Source organism: Kogia breviceps, chromosome 10 (genome assembly GCF_026419965.1).
Source record: "Kogia breviceps isolate mKogBre1 chromosome 10, mKogBre1 haplotype 1, whole genome shotgun sequence".
Classification (NCBI taxonomy): Eukaryota; Metazoa; Chordata; class Mammalia; order Artiodactyla; family Physeteridae; genus Kogia; species Kogia breviceps.
Genome location: NC_081319.1, coordinates 5,105,126 through 5,123,133, shown reverse-complemented (window position 1 = coordinate 5,123,133; position 18,008 = coordinate 5,105,126). Strand labels below are relative to the sequence as shown.

General features: G+C 44.2%; 1 protein-coding gene across 3 annotated transcripts in view; it reads left to right on the top strand.

The window, feature by feature from the left end:
- The window catches only part of MKRN2 (makorin ring finger protein 2), a 41,170-nt gene that overhangs the window by 11,158 nt on the left and 12,004 nt on the right, over positions 1 to 18,008 (top strand). For 2 of the 3 annotated variants that reach the window (XM_067043413.1, XM_067043412.1), the window contains 3 exons: positions 14,431 to 14,559; positions 15,504 to 15,685; positions 17,066 to 17,370. In XM_067043413.1, coding sequence (XP_066899514.1) covers positions 14,438 to 14,559; positions 15,504 to 15,685; positions 17,066 to 17,370 — 609 coding nt within the window. In that variant the 5' untranslated portion in view covers positions 14,431 to 14,437. The remainder of the gene's footprint in view (positions 1 to 14,430; positions 14,560 to 15,503; positions 15,686 to 17,065; positions 17,371 to 18,008) is intronic. The other variant, XM_067043414.1, reaches the window with a different exon arrangement.

The window sequence follows — 18,008 nt, the reverse complement described above, 5'->3', positions numbered from 1 at the left end:
CAGGCTAACGGAGGTTGTGACTCTCATCTTACTGAGAGACCCATTTCCGTGGAGAAATACAACATTAATGCGTGGCTGGTTGTAGAAAATTCAAAGCCGGATGGCTACACTGCTCCTGTTAAATACAAATAACTTGATGGGTAACGCCCTCATTCCTTGCTAAGCGTGTGGCTTGAAGCTACTGGGATCCTAGTCTTATTGGACCTGGAAAGTACCATTTTTCTTTTTTTTTTTTTTTTTTTGCCCGTTGCGGAGCACAGGCTCCGGACGCGCAGGCTCAGCGGCCATGGCTCACGGGCCCAGCTGCTCCGCGGCACGTGGGATCTTCCCGGACCGGGGCACGAACCTGTGTCTCCTGCATTGGCAGGCGGACTCTCAACCACTGCGCCACCAGGGAAGCCCCCATTTTTCTTTTAATAATTGGTTTCGTTAAGTCTGTGTGGGAAACATTGATTAGGGGGGAAAAAAACAGCCCACAGTTGTATGGTTTGATTGTGTAATGAGCAGTTTGTTTAATTATCATCTGTGTTGTTACTTCTCTTCGTTCGTATGAATAGTTGAAACAGTGTAATGTAAAAAGTTTCCTGTTAGTATTAGTCTATATTAACCGTTCAGCCAGTTTATGCGAGGCCTAGGTGACGTATATTTAGCAATTGTCAGAAACTTGCACTTCAGTGTCTGTAGAAAAGTTTTACTAGGTTATTTGTAATAGAAGGTCTTTTGTGAAGACCTTTGTGTATGTTTAGTTTTATTTGTATAAATTTCCCCCTGTTGGAGCAATATTCTTAGTCATTGTGGACTGTATAGCAAATTCTGGTTACTGCTCCTAAGATGCGGCCACATAACGGCACACATTTATATGATGCTTTGTAATTGAATCTCAACTCTGTGTGGTAATCTAATTTTACAGATAAGGAAACCTTATGCTCAGGCTTGAACCTTGCCCCTAATTCACATCTAACCGCCGGAACAAAATGGTAAATCAGGATCATCTTGGGTTTTTTCCTTCTATACTAGGAGGTGGCCTGACCTAAAAGCTTTAATCCTGTTTTTCCCAAGTTAGGGGTGTCCTGCAGGAAGTTGGTGCAGAGAAACTAGAGTGGGCTGGAACGTTGGGAAGGGATCACTTCTGTTTAAGTACTAGCTCTCGTTCGTTGCAGGGTTTGCAGTGTGCTGGGTGCTCTTGGAGGTTCTTTACAGCCGTGTCGCATGTAATCCAGCAACATGCACCGTCCCACAGAGGGTAAAGCCAAGCCTCAGCACTGCAGTGACTTGCCGAGGTGATTCAGCTTCCGGGTGGCAGCTACGTTGCATCAGCGTTTATGCTCTTGCAGACCCTGTGGCTCCCAGACAAGTTTCGGAAATGCTAAATTAAAGTTTCTTTACTACAGGAATTTTCAAAGCTTTTAATGTGCTCATGTGAAAGGAAAACTCAACCAAAACCATAAGGAAAGTCAAGGTTACTTGCAAAGGGATGTGAAGGAGTCGGGCCTCACAAGGGCTGCCTCGCCAAATAAAAAACAGAACACATTTAAGCAGGAAAAACGGCCATATTACCAAGGGTACCAGGTTTACGTTAGTGTGCTTGTGATGGGAAAGCTTTCCCCACTTGATTATCTTAGTCACTGAAGTCATATCTCCACCCATTGGTAACTTACATGAAATGATCCAGGTATGATTTATTTGGGGGACCAGATCTAAACTGGGTGGTCTTCTGTTTTTGGTTTATGTCAGGGTGCAAACTGTTTTTTGGTTTGTTTTCCTTGCTGTGGGATGTGATATACTTGCTTATTCTGAATGTCAGCTGGACAGAGTTTGTTTTGCTTCCATTGTAATAGGAATTATTTCTCTCAGAGAGATGGATGTGAAATGGTAGGATTCCCAGACTTAATGACAAAGACACTCCATACTTATTGCCTGGAATGCAAGAGTGGCCCCTCGCACAGTTGTGCTATCAGTGAGCTCCCCTGATTTCTCTTGACATTTCACTCTATTCAGAATCTCAGTCTGGGGATTCTTTTTTTGCTGACCATCTCCCTGTGTCTTCCAGTCTGTTTTCAAAGCCCTGGTGCAGGCCTTTATTATTGCTTGGTAACCAGTTTGTTTGTCCTCCCCCTCAATGTGATAGGGGTCCCTTTGTTTTATAATCAGTAGTACAAGACCTAGAATTACAGTTTCCTGAGAGTCGGGCCTAGAGCTTTTGACTCATTGAAAGTCACAAAATATGGGGCATCTTGTGGCCAGTGAGTGGTAGGAAGAGCTTGAGCTCCAGACTCGGGCAGTTCTGGATTCTGATTCTGGTATCGCAGTCTCTTTATCTGTAAAATTGGGGTAGTAATGCCTAACCAGCAGCATCGGTTAAGAGGTTAGATAACGACGACTAACCATCCTAAGAGCATTTATGGTGTGTCAGGCTAAGCACTGGCATGCAGTCTGTGAAGTACAATTATTTCATATTACAGATGGGGAAACAGGTTTGGAGATTTAATTAATTTGCTCGAGGTCACGGGAAGCTCTCTGACCTCAGAGTCTTCCTTTAACCACTACACTGTACTTCATTTCATCCCCACCTCTTGTAAGTTGTTTCAAGCCTACTACCATGCCTCGCGTTAGCCGTGTTCCCCCTTGATGGATATTTTGTCACAAGCAGTACAGTCATAAAATTTAAGTCTGTGAAATTATGTGCAAAAACATAAAGGAAGGTGGCAAATTACCCGTATACCTGGAAGTGATTTGCAAAAGTGTTTTGCTAGAGGCAGGCACCATTGAAAGACCTGCAAGAAACCAGATTGATTCTGTTTGGTTCATCCCTCAGGCACAGCGAGCGCTGCTGGCAGTTCTGTGGCCAGTAGTGAACCTCATATCCTTTGCAGCATATAATAGCCACACTATCTGAAACGGTCTTTGGGGTCACCCAGGATCACAGGTGACTTTGGAGTGTACCCTAGAAAGAATCTCCCTGCTCGGAGTCTCCAGCCATGCACTTCCCCCGTCACACTAGCAACAGCCAGCCCCCACTCCTCCCCGGCTCATGTCTCAGTCTTCTCTCCAGGAAGATAGAAGGGATGGTTTGGCCACAGGAAAGGGTGAGCAGTTGGAAATGTATTACAGGGTGTAACGTGAAAGAGGCCTGGATTAAGCTGAGTATAACCTCGATGCTGAGGAATCGCTATAAGCGGATGACAAAGATGCCCCAAAGGACAGTCAGGATGCGCTCAAGGAAGTTTTGTGTTTGTCACTGGCGAGCGGAAGTGGTGACATATGCTACAAAAATAGGGCTGGCTGGCTCCACCTCTTATAACACTTGTTTCACACTCACCTTTGTTGAAGGCAGTGATGGTGACCTAGAAGTTATTTTTGAACCTCTTAAAATTTCAGCTCAGTCACTTACAGAAGTGAAATGGCTTGCATGATGTCACCAGCTTATAAGTGACAAAACTAGAAGCTTTAGGTGGTGGTTAAATATTTTGGATTTTTGATGGGAAAGATAATTAGTGCAGTTTGGAAGGCAAGTTTTCTGAATAGGACTTATGGGAGATGGTAGAATTTTAAAAGGCATCTGCAGGACCACCACTGAACGACTTTCCTCTTGCATGCCTGGTTAACAGGTCGTATCTGGTAGAGGAGCTCTGGTACTCTCTTACCCTGATTCTTTCAGGAAATCTTGTCTAGTTCTCCAAAAGAAATTATTAATGAAGTATATGTTAGATCTCTCTTTTGTGAAACTGTTTATGTAACCAGTTTGAACCTGTTCTCTTCCACTCTATGAGTTTACTAATCCTGGTAATCGGATTTGGCTCTTAGAACTGATTTTCTTTATTTAAAAAAAATTTTTTTTACTTTTATACCTTCAAAGATTACCATACTTGAGGATGATTGGAATAATGTCACAGTGTTGAGTAGCATTTCTCAAGAAGAATTACCAAACTGCTTAGAAGCGTAATAAACTTTCGTGTCCAGGATCCCAAGACCACCCCTACAGCTAGTGATTGGCTAGAATGACCCATGGGACTTAGCGCATAGTCGTACCCAAGGCTAAGATTTTTGACAGTGAGTAGTGAGGAGTCACAGATGGATCACAGGGAGAAGGACTCAGGCGGCATCTGGAGGAGCCCATGTGCAAGCTTCCTGCCCTCACTTCCTCCCATAAAGGAAGGGTCACAGCACACCCTTCCTCCCGCAGCAGAAATGCAGCAGCAACATGTGCCCAGGGAAGCCCACTAGAGATCCAGTGCCCTGGACGGTCACCCTCTGCCCAGCACGTACCCAAACCAGGCTCCCAGAAGGAAAGCAGATGTTCAGCGTAAACCACATTGCACACAGTATAGGCACAGTGAGCCACTTTCATCACTTAGACACAGTTTGTATCAGTGTAGGGAACTGTTTACCAGTAAAGTCCCAGGTGCTATAAGCAGGCTCAGACCTGCTCTATTAACTCTTCTAAGTACTTTTTTTTTTTTTTTTTTTTTTTTTTTTTGCGGTACGTGGGCCTCTCACTGTTGCGGCCTCTCCCGTTGCGGAGCACAGGCTCCGGACGCGCAGGCTCAGTAGTTGTGGCTCACGGGCCCAGCCGCTCCGCGGCACGTGGGATCTTCCCGGACCGGGGCACGAACCCGTGTCCCCTGCATCGGCAGGCGGACTCTCAACCACTGCGCCACCAGGGGATCCCTTCTGCATACTTTTTAAATCAGTATTGTGACAAGATTCTTTGCATATAGGCCTTTTTTTTTTTTTTTAAGTTTCTAACAAGAATACCCTTCGTTTGCCAGATTCTAAGCCTTTTTCTTTCTTTTTAAGTAAATCTGCAGCAGTCTTATAGTAAGTTACTACACAGTCTCTGATTTAGTGGAAGACTTTCCAGGGTGTGTTGCCTGGGAAAAGCATAACTGACCACCACCTTAGTCTAATCACTTACGTCACAGGTCCAGTCATCTTTGTCGGCTCAGAAATTGGATTCTGTTGGTATGTTTAGAGATGGCTTATGCTACCCAAGCTCAGTAGACACTGACATATAAAGTAGAATACCCTTTGAACATTGCCTGGAAGAAAAGAAATTGTTAGGTGGGCCTGGTCAGCACTTCTGCTTTTGGGGAGATAGACAGAGTTAATATCAGCACAGTTTTTACATAAGGACAAGAAATCAAGCGTGCGGGAAAGAACAATTATAACCAGTAGAACTTTATAGATCCTTAAATACATATTCTTAATTTCAAAACATCAGTTCTTTATGGCATGATACATACAATACATTCTTGACTAACAGGGTGAACATGACTGAATATAACTATCTCTGCCTCTCTAAGGAAATCAGTTCCTTATGGCGTGACATAATAAATTCTTGACTAGCAGTCAGGGTGAATATGACTGAATATAACTATTTGTTCCTCATTAAGGAAATAATTACCTGACTTCAAGGGCTTTGATAGCTTCTAGCATTTGTAGAAACTCTGCTGCTTTCCATACATCGTTGGCTTCTTCTTCTCCTTGTATCATTAATTTTGCTGTATATGTGAACTCAATCAAATGACGAAAGGCCATTTTACTAACACCTGTTTAAAAAAATAGACATGCATTAACATGTATTCACATTGATTCAAATCTTATAACATTTAGTAAAGAAAAAAATAGAAGCCCAGTGTTAGGAAAATGATTAGTATTTGTCATTTTGGAAGATAATTTCCTGGCAGAATTCTCATTTACAGTATAATAATTTTGTAGCCAAGTTCAGCACTAACTAGCAAACTACTTTAAGATCTTTCCCAAAGACTTCCTAAGGCTCTTACAGAACAGTAAAATCTATCACTCAAATACACGAATGGGCTATTACATCAGACACGCTATGCTGCCTGCCAGGGAGCTCTGTGTCAACTCAGCTCCAAAATCATCAATAGCTTTCAAAAGCTTAGCAAATAAAGTTCCGTACCATTCTGCCTTTATTTCAAGGTCCTTCATATTATTTTTCTACTTACCACTGTTTTTCCTTCCAAATTTTAAACTATATCAAACCCACACTATATTCTGATCCTCAAACAAACCCTTCATTTTCTAAGAATTTCCTTGCCTTAACACCCTCCATCCTGAATGCTTAATCACCTTACCTAGACAAATCCTACCACCCTTGAAGGACCAATTTTAATGCCACATCTTTAATGAACCTCTTTAATAGTTCCCTCAGGCTGAACTCTGTACCTAGTCTTATAGTTAAAATTCATGGACAACTCTTGACTGTAAGCTACTTTATGGAAATTTGCCTCTACACCCACCTCACAGTATCTAACACAATGCTTCCTAAAATGCAGGCACACAAAGTAAGTATAAATGGATAAAGGCAGGTAGAGAAAGTTAGACGTGTGCTGAGGAGGGATGGAAGGGCTTAAGAACTTGTGGCCTCCAGCTCAGCTGCCTCCCAGGCCCGTTGTAGGGCCGAGGTGCAGCATGAAGTGCCACCTGTGTTCTCTGGTACCCTTTCTCTGGGAAGGACAGTCCGGGCCTTCTAACCTTCCTTAGAGTCCACTCCCTTTCCCAACGTTTGAACGTTGTCAAACGTTCTCCAGTTCCAGGCAGAACCACATGATTGGTTAGGTTTAGGCTTTCTGTGTTCAGTCACATTTGGTGATGTTCTAGCTGCGTCTTCCTCAAGTTATTCCCAGGCTTTTTTTTCCCCCCCTTGATGTATACTTAATGGACAATAGTATGTACGTTACAGGTGTATAATACAGGGATTCATCATTTTTAAAGATTATACTCCATTAATATGTATTATAGAATATTGGCTATATATTCCCCATGTCATACAGTATATCCTTGTAGCTCATTTTATACCTAATAGTTTGTTCTACTTAACCCCCTACCCCTATATCGCCCCTCCCCCCTTCCCTCTTCCTACTGGTAACCACTAGTTTGTTCTCTGTGTCTGTGAGTCTGCTGCTTTTTTGTTACATTCACTGGTTATATTTTTTAGATTCCACGTATAAGTGATAACATACAGTATTTGTCTGACTTATTTCATTTAGCATAATGCCCTCCAAGTTCATCTCTGTTGCTCCAGATGGCAAGTTTTCATTCTTTTTTCTGGCTGAGTAGTAGTCCATTGTATATACGTATACCACATCTTCTTTATCCATTCCTCTGTTGATGGACATTTAGGTTGCTTCCACATCTTGGAAACTGTAAATAATATTGCTGTGAACATTGGGGTGCATGCATCTTTTCAAATTAGTGTTTTGGAGGTTTTTTTATATACCCAGGAGTGGAATTGCTGGGTCATATGGTGGTTCTTTTTAGTTAGTTGGGAAACGTACGTACTGTTCTCCCCAGTGGCTGCACCAGTCTACGTGTCCACCAGCAGTGTAGGAGGGTTCCCTTTTCTCCACATCCTCTCCAACATTTGCTGTTTGTGTTCTTTTTTATGATAGCTCTTCTGACCGATGTGAAGTGATCTCTCATTGCGGTTTTGATTTGCGTTTCCCTGGTGGTGAGGGATGTTGAGCATCTTTTCGTGTGCCTGCTGGCCGTCTGCGTGTCCTCTTTGGACAAATGTCTGTTCAGGTTTTCTGCCCATCTTTTTTAATCAGGTGGTTTGTTTTTTTTGATGTTGAGTTTGTGTGAGCTGTTTATATATTTTGGATATTAGCCCCTTACCAAACCATTTGCAAATATTTTCTCCCCTTCAGTAGGTTGTCTTTTCATTTTGTCCATGGTTTCCTTTGCTGGGCAAAAGCTTTTATGTTTAGTTTGTTTATTTTTGCTTTTATTTCCTTTGCTTTAGGGGACAGATCCAAAAAAATATTGCCACAATTGATGTCAAAGAGCGTTTGGCCTATGTTTTCCTCTAGGAGTTTTATGGTTTCCAGTCTTACATTTAGGTCTTCAATCCATTTTGAGTTTACTTTTGTGTGTGGTGTTAACCAGAGGTTCCCAGCCGTGTGTTCAAGGGCTCCAGCTCTCTTGGGTCAGGGCCCCAAGGTGGGGAGCGCTGTACGGGGAGCTGCCAGGAAAGCACACTGTGGGCTGGGGGGGGGAGGTTTCTTGGTCTAGCCAGGACTCGGGCTGGTCATGAAGGAAGGTGAGTTATCACAGTTAAGTACAGTGAAAGATGGGGTACAGTGTTGTAGAAAAGGGCCACAGTATGGACAGAGGCAGAGTGTGACAGGAAAATCAGTTTGGGTGGGAAAAGGTCAGGGCTGTCTTGGGAAGACGAGTGCTGGGGTCCCCTACTCAACAATTAGATCTTCTCTAAGTCATCACACCTCTCTGAGCCTCAGCTTTCCTGTCTGCATCCTGGGTATAGAGCTAATACTCCTCAGAGTAGTATCAGGATTCAGTGAGATAAAGAAGTAAAAGTGCTAGACAGAGTACTGATGGTACTGCTTGTTGGAGCTGTTGTATTTTTCCTCATTTCATATATTTCTGATAACATACTTGTTCAGAGGGAGGGAGGGCCCTCCTGGCCCCAAAGTCTTCATTCAAGAGGTATGTGTTATCCCTCTTTAAAAAGATAAACGGGGCTTCCCTGGTGGCGCAGTGGTTGAGAATCCGCCTGCCGATGCAGGAGACACGGGTTCGTGCCCCGGTCCGGGAAGATCCCACGTGCCGCGGAGCGGCTGGGCCCGTGAGCCATGGCCGCTGCGCCTGCGCGTCCGCAGCCTGTGCTCCGCAATGGGAGAGGCCACAACAGTGAGAGGCCCGCATACCGCAAAAAAAAAATAAATAAAAAGATAAACGGTCACAGCCATACAGGAGAGGGGAGAAATGGGTGAAACCAGAGTGCTTGGAAGTTGATAAGGTGAAAGCTGGTGTGGAAACATCTTGGGAGTTACCCTACCACTGTCTGCTTTTGTATATGTTCGAGACATTCATAGTATGTTTTTTAAGTTAAAACATGGGTTCACAGGTAAAGCCCCTTTACAGAGCAACCTCCTGACAGGCTCCTCTCACCTACACTTACAGCCTCTCAAGTCTGTCTTCGCCGTGCAGTTCCAGTGGCCTTTCTGCAAGAGGCCTAGGAAGGGAGTTGAGCGTGTCTCAGGGCTTGACTTGGGCCGCTTGTCCCTTATCGGGAGGCGCACTCATCAGTATTCCAGCTGCCTCAGTCAGGCCTGACCCTCCGTCTGTCTCAGCAGGCCTGCCGCACCCTCGTGGGGCCTCCCTTCCCTGCCTTTCTCTGTGTTTCTGGCACGTACTCCTCCTGCCCGTCGGCGCCCGGGCATTCTGTCGACTGCTTGGCTAGGCGGCCCCTGGGCCAGCGCACCCTTCTCTCTGCCTCGGTCTGTGCACTGTGACCCCTCAGCCCTATGCGTGCATTGTGATAAGGTACAGGTCCCTCTTGTAACTGTCAGCTTAATTGGCAGTGTTTTTTACTAAACTTTAATAAGAGCTGAACTTTGGGGGTACCCACTGTGAGATAGGTATTGTACTGAGCATTTATGTGTTTTTTTTTAAACCATACTCTCTCCAGTATTCAATAGTTATTGTAATTTTTTTTTAAATAAATTTATTTATTTATGGCTGTGTTGGGTCTTTGTTGCTATGTGCGGGCTCTTCTCTAGTTGCGGCGAGCGGGGGCTACCCTTCGTTGCAGTCCGTAGCCTTCTCATTGCAGAGCACGGGCTCTAGGCACGCGGGCTTCAGTAGGTGGCTTGCGGGCTCAGTAGTTGCGGCTTGCAGGCTCTAGAGCGCAGGCTTAGTAGTTGTGGCGCACGGGCTTAGTTGCTCCGCAGCATGTGGGATCCTCCCGGGCCAGGGCTCAAACCGGTGTCCCCTGCATTGGCAGGAGGATTCTTAACCACTGCGCCACCAGGGAAGCGCTTCATAATCTTTTAAAACTAAAGCAACCATTTACTATTATAAAAGCAGTATATGTTCATGGTAGAAATATTAGAAAGTACAGATCAACAAAAATAACAAAATACCACGGGGGAAGGGTAAGCTGGGACAAAGAGAGAGTGGCGTGGACATATATGCACTACCAATTGTAAAATAGCTAGCTAGTGGGAAGCAGCCGCGTGGCACAGGGAGATCAGCTCGGTGCTTTGTGACCACCTAGAGGGGTGGGATTGGGAGGGAGGGAGACGCAAGAGGGAGGGGATATGGGGATATATGTATATGTATAACTGATTCACTTTGTTATACAGCAGAAACTAACACACCATTGTAAAGCATTTGTACTCCAATAAAGATGTTAAAAAAAAAAAAAACACCATATGCCTTACCCTCAAGGATTGTCACTCTTAAAAAAGCTGTTGTCTATCTTTCCACATTGTTAAAATGCAGATGTGTGCGTGTGTGTAGTTAGTGTTTACCAAAATGAGAGCACACTGTACGTGCTGTTTTAAAATTTTTAAGTTGTGGTAGAATGTACGTAACATAAATTTACCCTCTTAACCATTGTTAAGTGTTCGGTTCAGGAGTAGTAAGTACCTTCACACTGCTGTGCAGCAGCCATCACCACCGTCCACCTGCAGAGCTCTTTTCATCTCCCCAGCCTGAACCTGTCCCCGTGAAACACTAACTCCTCATTCTGCCTCCCCAAACCCCTGACAACACCCATTCTCCTCCCTCTCTGCGAATTTGCCTATTCTAAGCACCTCTCATAAGTGGAGTCACACAGTGCTGTCTTTCTGTGTCTGGCTTCCGTCAGTTGGCATAACATCCTCGAGGTTCATCCCTGTTGTAGCACAAGTCAGACTTTCCTTCCTTTTTAAGGCTGAGTAATATTCCATTGTACGTGTAGGCCACATTTTGTTTATCCATTCATCCTCGAATGGACGCTTGGATTGTTTTCACCTTTTGGCTATTGTGAATAATGTGCTATGAACAGGGGTGTACAGATACTTGAGTTCTTGCTTTCAGTTCTTCTGTGTATATACCCAAGAGTGGAATTGCTGAATCATGTGGTAATTCTATTTTTAATTTTTTGAGGAACCGCTGTACTGTTTTACATAGCGGCTACACCATCTTACTGTATATTCTGTTATACAATATGCTTTTCTCAGTTAATAATCTTCAGTTTTCCGTGTCAGTAAATTATCTGATGCCTAGTCTGTACTCAGATTTCCCCATTGGTCCCACAAATGTTTCTCACAGCTGGTTTGTGCAAACCAGAACATAATCCAGGGGCAAATATTGCATTGGTTATTACATACCTTATATTCTGTCTACTCATCTAGTGCAGTTTCCTCCTTTTTAGATTTTCTTCTTTTAACAGCTTTATTGAAGTATAATTTACATACCATATGTAGGGACTGTGTCTATATGTAGCCTATATAGGCTGTATAATGGTCTTTATTAGGACCATTCTGTTCCTATAGATTTGCCCCTTTTTTAACACTACTGATAAATGGATTCATGCAACATGTGGTCTTTTGTGTCTGACTTCTTTCACTTCCTATAGTGTGTTTGCATCTCATCCTTGTATCATGTTTCATTATTCATTCCTTTTTATTGCCAAATAATATCCCATTGCATGGATATATTACATTTTGTTTATCCGTTCACCAGTTGATGGAATTGTCAGAGTTTCCACTTTTTGACTATTATGAATAGTGTTGCTATGAACATTCACTTACTATACACGTATTTGTGTGAACATACGTTTTCATTTCTCTTGGGTAAACACCTAGGACAGAAATTGTTGAGTCATATGGTAAATTTATGTTTAAGTTTTTAAGAAACCACCAAATCATTTTCCAAACCCAGGCCCCCTCCCCTTATTTTTTTTCCATGACACTTCCTTGGTAAAGAGATCTGGCCCACATACTGCCTCTTGTTTTGTATTTATCTGGTTGCTTCCTCATGAGGTCTTTTAGCTTGTTCCCAATCCCCCTGTATTTTCTATAAACTAGAAGTTAGATCTGAAGTTTTGTTGGATTCAAGTTAAATGTTACTGTCTAGGATACATGGCAGGTTATGTTGTATACTTCATTCATATTGGGTAACATCAGCAGACATGTAATGTTTGAGGTTTTTTGTTTTTCCACATAGGTACTGGGTCCAGCATCATTTGTTGAATTACCTTGACACGTTTATCAAAAGTTAATTGATCGTGCATGTGTGATTCTGTTTACAAGCTTTTTAAAGAGCCTTCCTCAGCCTCCTTGAACTCCAGTTCTGTCTCTTCACCTCAGCGAGAGACAGCAGTGCTCTGCTTGGGGTTCCCCTCCCTGCACCAAGGTCCGAAATATGCCTCAAGGCAGAAAGCCAGGCTCGCCTCCCTTGTTTTCCTTCTCTTCAAGGGCCAGTCTTGTGTTGCCTTTTGTCCATGTCTGAAAGCAGTTGTTTCATATGTTTTCTGTTTTCTAGTTTTTCACAGTGGAAGGGCAGGTTCCTTGCGCCTCCAAAGCTAGAAGCAAAACTTTGTTCTTTCTCTTCTTCTTGTACTTTAGTTTGGATAGTTTCTGTTGCTTTGTCTTCAAAGTTTTCTGAGATTTTCTTATATAGTATCTAATCTGCCGTTACAATTTCATATATTGTAGTTTTCACTTTTAAAAGTTCCATTTGGTTCTTCCTTATATCGTCCATTTCTTCCCATGTTATTTTTGTGTTTTCCTTAAAATCTTCAGCATATAGAACATATCTGTAATAGCTGGGTTATATAAAACATATATGTAATAGCTGGGTTTTTTTGTTTTTAACTTTTTTATGTTACATTGGAGTATAGCCGATTAACAATGTTGTGATAGTTTCAGGTGCACAGCAGAGTGACTCAGTCATACCTATACGTGTACCCATTCTCCCCCAGAGTCCCCTCCCATCCAGGCTGCCACGTAACAATGAGCAGAGTTCCCTATGCTAGGCAGTAGGTCCTTGTTCATTATCCTTTTTAAATATAGCAATGTGTACATGTCAGTCCCAAACTCCCTAACTATCCCTTCCCTCCACCCTTCCCCCCTGGTAACCATAACTTCGTTCTCTAAGTCTGTGAGTCTGTTTTGTTTTGTAAATATGTTCATTTGTATCATTTCTTTTTAGATTCCACATATAAGCCATATCATATGATATTTCTCTTTCCCTGTCTGACTTCACTTCACTCAGTGTACACTGACAATCTCTTGGTCCATCCATGTTGCTGCAAATGGCATTATTTCATTCTTTTTTATGGCTGAGTAATGTTCCATTGTGTATATGCACCACATCTTCTTAATCCATTCCTCTGTCGATGAACATTCAGGTTGCTTCCGCGTCTTGACTATTGTAAACAGTGCTGCAATGAACATTGGGGTGCATGTTTCCTTTCGGACCATGTTTTTCTCCAGATATATGCCCAGGAATGGGATTGCAGGGTCATATGGTAGCTCTGTTTTTAGTTTTTTAAGGAACCTCCATGCTGTTCTCCATTAGTGGCTGCACCAATTTACATTCCTACCAACAGTGCAGGAGGGTTCCCTTCTGTCCCCACCCTCTCAAGCATTTATTGTTTGTGGATTTTTTGATGATAGCCTGTCATAGCTGGTTTTAAAGTCTTTGTCTGCTGAGTCCATCATCTGTCATTCCTGTTATTGACTAATTTTTCTCTGGTTATGGGTCACATTTTCCTGCTTTTTGGTATGTCTAGTAATTTTTGATTGGATGCCAAACATTGTGAGTGGTTTTGAGCATTTGGACTTTTTTTATCTTCCTTCAAAGAACGTTAAAGTTTGTTTTAGTTGACAATAAGTTATTTGCTATCAGCTAGATCGTTTTGAAGCGTGGTTGGTTTTTTTGTGTTTTTTTTTTTTAAAAAAGCTTTATTAGGGCAGGTCTAAAATCTCTTTATTTGGGGACTTGTTTACCCTGAATGCCAAGGCATGTCCCTCTACAGTTTCCTCTGAGTATTCAGCCAGGCCTCTCTGCTCTGGCTGGACAGAACTAGAATGCCTCCCAGTTGTTCTTTCAGGGCCAGAATTGGACAACTTAGTGGAACATTCTTATATGTGTCTCCTGGTGCTCCACTATCTTATTTGAGCCTCACCACAGTTTATAGTAGAGTAGGCAGTGTCATTTTTGTTTTATAGGTAAAGGTAGAAGGCCCAGGGAAGTTGGTTTTGTGACTTGCTTACATGTGGCACAGCTAGATCTTGAGCCCGGGTCTCTGACTCCTTTACAACCATACCCTTTAAAATCCATGAGAACAGAGCAGTCTTTCAGTGTGCATTTTCTCAATCATGAGGCTCACATTTTACGTATGGGGCATATCTTAAATCAAGAGGATATATCTTAAGATAGAAATGCATGGCATCATTTTTCTTCCAGAAAAGCTGTCATTGAAATAGATGTGGTGCATCTAAAATCACCGTCTTAGAGACAAGGACATAAGGGTATCTCCAGTGCCCAGGAGAGCCTTGATACATAGTATATGCACAGTGTGTGTCTATACGCTGGGTTCACGAATTTGGTGATTTTATAAAGCAAAGTGTGCTTCTAAAAGTTTTATGCCTCTGCTTGTCTCATCAGGTATTTTATGCATGGTGTGTGTCGGGAAGGAAACCAGTGCCTATTCTCACATGACTTGGCAAACAGCAAGCCATCTACCATCTGCAAATACTACCAGAAGGGCTGTTGCGCCTACGGAACTCGTTGCAGGCAAGAACCCTCTTCTGTCGCCAGCTGTTACACTGAGTTCACTACCTTCAGGGATTTAAATCCTGGGTCTGGATGATGGGAAAACTTTAGTTTAAAAGTAATGTCACAAAAATAATTTTGAAACCTCAAATTTAGTACCATAAAAATAATTTTAATTTTTCAAAGTCACTTTTCATGCCTATTCTTATGAGTCTATAGTTACACATTTGCCCTCACAGTATACATAAGATTTTCTATCTTGCCTTTTTTTTAACATGTCATAAGCTCCTTCCAGTACTGCTACTTTATGTCTTACCTGTAATTTTATAATTCTTCATAATGTTGACGTACCATCATTTTATTAACTGTCCCTGTATTGGATACTCAAGGGGCTTCCAGTTTTTTGCTATGAGTGCAATGAACATTTATGAGCACGTAGAATCTTCCTTTTTTACTGACATCTGTAGGCAAGTTTTGTAACTTCTAGACAGGAGAACATTCCAAAACCTGTTCCTGTGCTGCTGTAGTGAAGGGCCGATCTGCTTTCCTGGGCTGCAGAGCTCCCTTCAGCCCTTCCTCTGCGCTGCCAGGGGTGTGCGAAGTTGGCCTCTACTCTGCCCTCCCCCTGCCAGTGGGCACCCCCGAGAGACGGTCCAGGAGAAGCCCGTCAGTCAGCATCTCCGGAACCGGGCTCTCTGTGTGTGGTCTGGGCAGTACATCTGTCCCACTCAAGTCCCACAGGACACTTAAGTGGAGGTGATAGACAGCAGTGTACTGCTCGCTCTGAATTGCCGGGCAATTCTGACTAATTGATGACTTTTATCAGTTAACATAGGGGAAGCGATTGTCTCGTTGTCCACGTCCACAGATGGAGCAGAAGGAGGGATGTCCCAGGTCCGGGGACGCGGGAGGCATGTGTGTGTGGCGCGGCCGTCTGTGATGCATCTGCTGTGTGTTTTGTTCAGATACGATCACACGAGGCCCTCTGCTGCAGCTGGTGGGGCCATGGGCACTGTTCCCCACGGGGTGCCCTCCCCGGGTTTCCACAGTTCTCACCCTCCTTCCGACCTCACTGCATCAATCGTGAAAACTAACTTACACGAGCCTGGGAAACGTGAAAAGAGGACATTGATACTTAGAGACCGAAGTGAGTGAGCAGAATCCTTCTATTGCCTTTTTTTCTTTTTCTTTTTTTTTTTTTTTTTTTTTTTTTTGAGGTACGCGGGCCTCTCACTGCTGTGGCCTCTCCCGTTGCGGAGCACAGGCTCCGGATGCGCAGGCCCAGCGGCCACGGCTCACGGGCCCAGCCGCTCCGCGGCACGTGGGATCCTCCCAGACCGGGGCACGAACCTATGTCCCCTGCATCGGCAGGCGGACTCTCAACCGCTGCGCCACCAGGGAAGCCCCTCTATTGCCTTTTTGAACAGCACTCTTGCTTTCCTTGCACTTCTCTTGTCAGGGAGGCTCCTAACCTCACACCCAGAACAGTCCTGAGAACAGCTTCATCTGGCTGCAGAGCGTTCAGATGGCGCATTAGGCCCCGTGTCTGTGGTGGGGCGGAGCGCCGGGTTTGCCTGGCAGAACATTCAAAGTGGCCTTTTGTCACCATGTAACTGTCACCTGCATAGCGTGGTGGCCCAGCTCTGAGAAGCACCATGCTGTTCATTTCAAAGCTACATATTTTGTTGGAGAGCACGTTTCACTGTTTGTCTTCTTGGTCAGTTCATAGTCTTAGTTCCTAGGCTGAGCCAGTTCCACCTTTGGAAATAGAATAGCACGTTCAGGTTTGGGGAGCGATCTGTACCCTGGAGCAGGGTTTGCATGGGTAGAAGGCTACAAATCGTAGTTGTTATTAGCTGGTCCTCACCACGTGAAGGGGTTTCTACTTCTGTAAATTGTTCCGCATAAGATAGGCAGACCCCATCCTAAGCAAACAATAAATCCATCCCGTCAGATACATCCCCTCGGAAACTGTTAGAAGCATGATGGGTAGGCAGCAGCTCCCACGTGAGAAGCGGGTGCGCGGCCGAAGGACAGTTTGGCTCTGGCCTCAGGACCCAGAGACTTGCTCCAGATTTTCATTCTCCTTCACTTTAAAAAGATTGGTAACTTGACTGGTAAAAAGGAAACCACTGTATTCTGTTGACCTCATTCTGAATTCCTTTTGACTTATACTTTGTTTTCTTTTAAATTTTTTTTTTAAGTGTAACTGGTCCATGTGTTGAGATTTCCATACTTGCCATTTTTAAAAAGGAACTTTAGTGTTATTTTATATAAATATATCGTGGCCTGCTTTGCTATTTCCCTATGTTGCCAATTATGGTTTTTTGTTCTTTATTATGATTCTAAGTAATATCACTCTGAACATTTTTTCCTTTTACTTTTCCCGTCTTGGCCTGTTTTTTTCCATACATCCCAAGAGTGAAATTCCCAGTCAGGGTTAATTTGTCAGGTTTTGACTGACTGCTTACCAGAAAGGTTGGGCCAGTTTTCACGTGTGTGTGTGTGCTGTGTGTTTTATTTTAAGATCTCTCTGGCATGGCTGAAGAAAAGACCTGCCCGAGCGTGGTGAGTAATCTCGGAGGCTGCAGCGACCCGCAGAGCAGCCCGGAGCTGAAGCCGCATTCCTACCTAGAAGCAATCAGGAGTGGTCTCGACAGCTTAGAAGCGAGCAGCTCCTACAGCAGCGAGCAGCAGCTGTGCCCCTACGCGGCTGCCGGCGAGTGCCGATTTGGGGATGCTTGTGTCTACCTGCATGGGGAAGTGTGTGAAATCTGTAGGTTACAAGTCCTGCACCCCTTCGACCCAGAGCAAAGGAAAGCTCACGAGAAGGTACAGTTGCAAGCCTTTACGTGAACTCGTTTTAAGGAATTTGAAGTGCACTAAGTGACAGGATCGGTATTTCTGTAAGCAGCTTTCTGCCAGTAATGCCTGCATTCTGTACCTGGTCAGCTAGGCCAAGTTCTGGAGAATTTGCGGAGTTCGGTGTCGGGAGGGACCTTACAGGTCATCAGGCTCCCGTGTTTGTGCAGGCTTCTGCTCAGCACAGGGCTGCGGAGCTTGTCTGAACCCTCTGCCGTCTCCCAGGGGGTGTTCAGGTGAGCACAGGTTAGAGCTTCCCTCCCCCCCAGGGACATGACATCCGGGTGCTGTGCCGTGGGTTCGGCTCATGTGTGCGTCCACTGTGCGAGGGCCAGGGTCCTAGGTCCTTTGCACCGATTCCGGTGCCTGATGCGTGGGGCTGCGCAGGGGCCATGCCCTGTTCACCTGCCTCCTGAGTGAAGGGATTCGTTCAGTAACTGGTGCTCGTAGGAAGAAGTGATGCTGCTGACCTCTGACCCTGGCCTGTTAGCCTGATGTTTTAGATTAAGGATTATTTGACATTTCTGCTGTTGGTGTTGGGAAACGCGGGACCCAGAGGGGCGAGGAGACCAGGGTCCCAGTCTTTGGGACCTTCTTGACCCCACAGT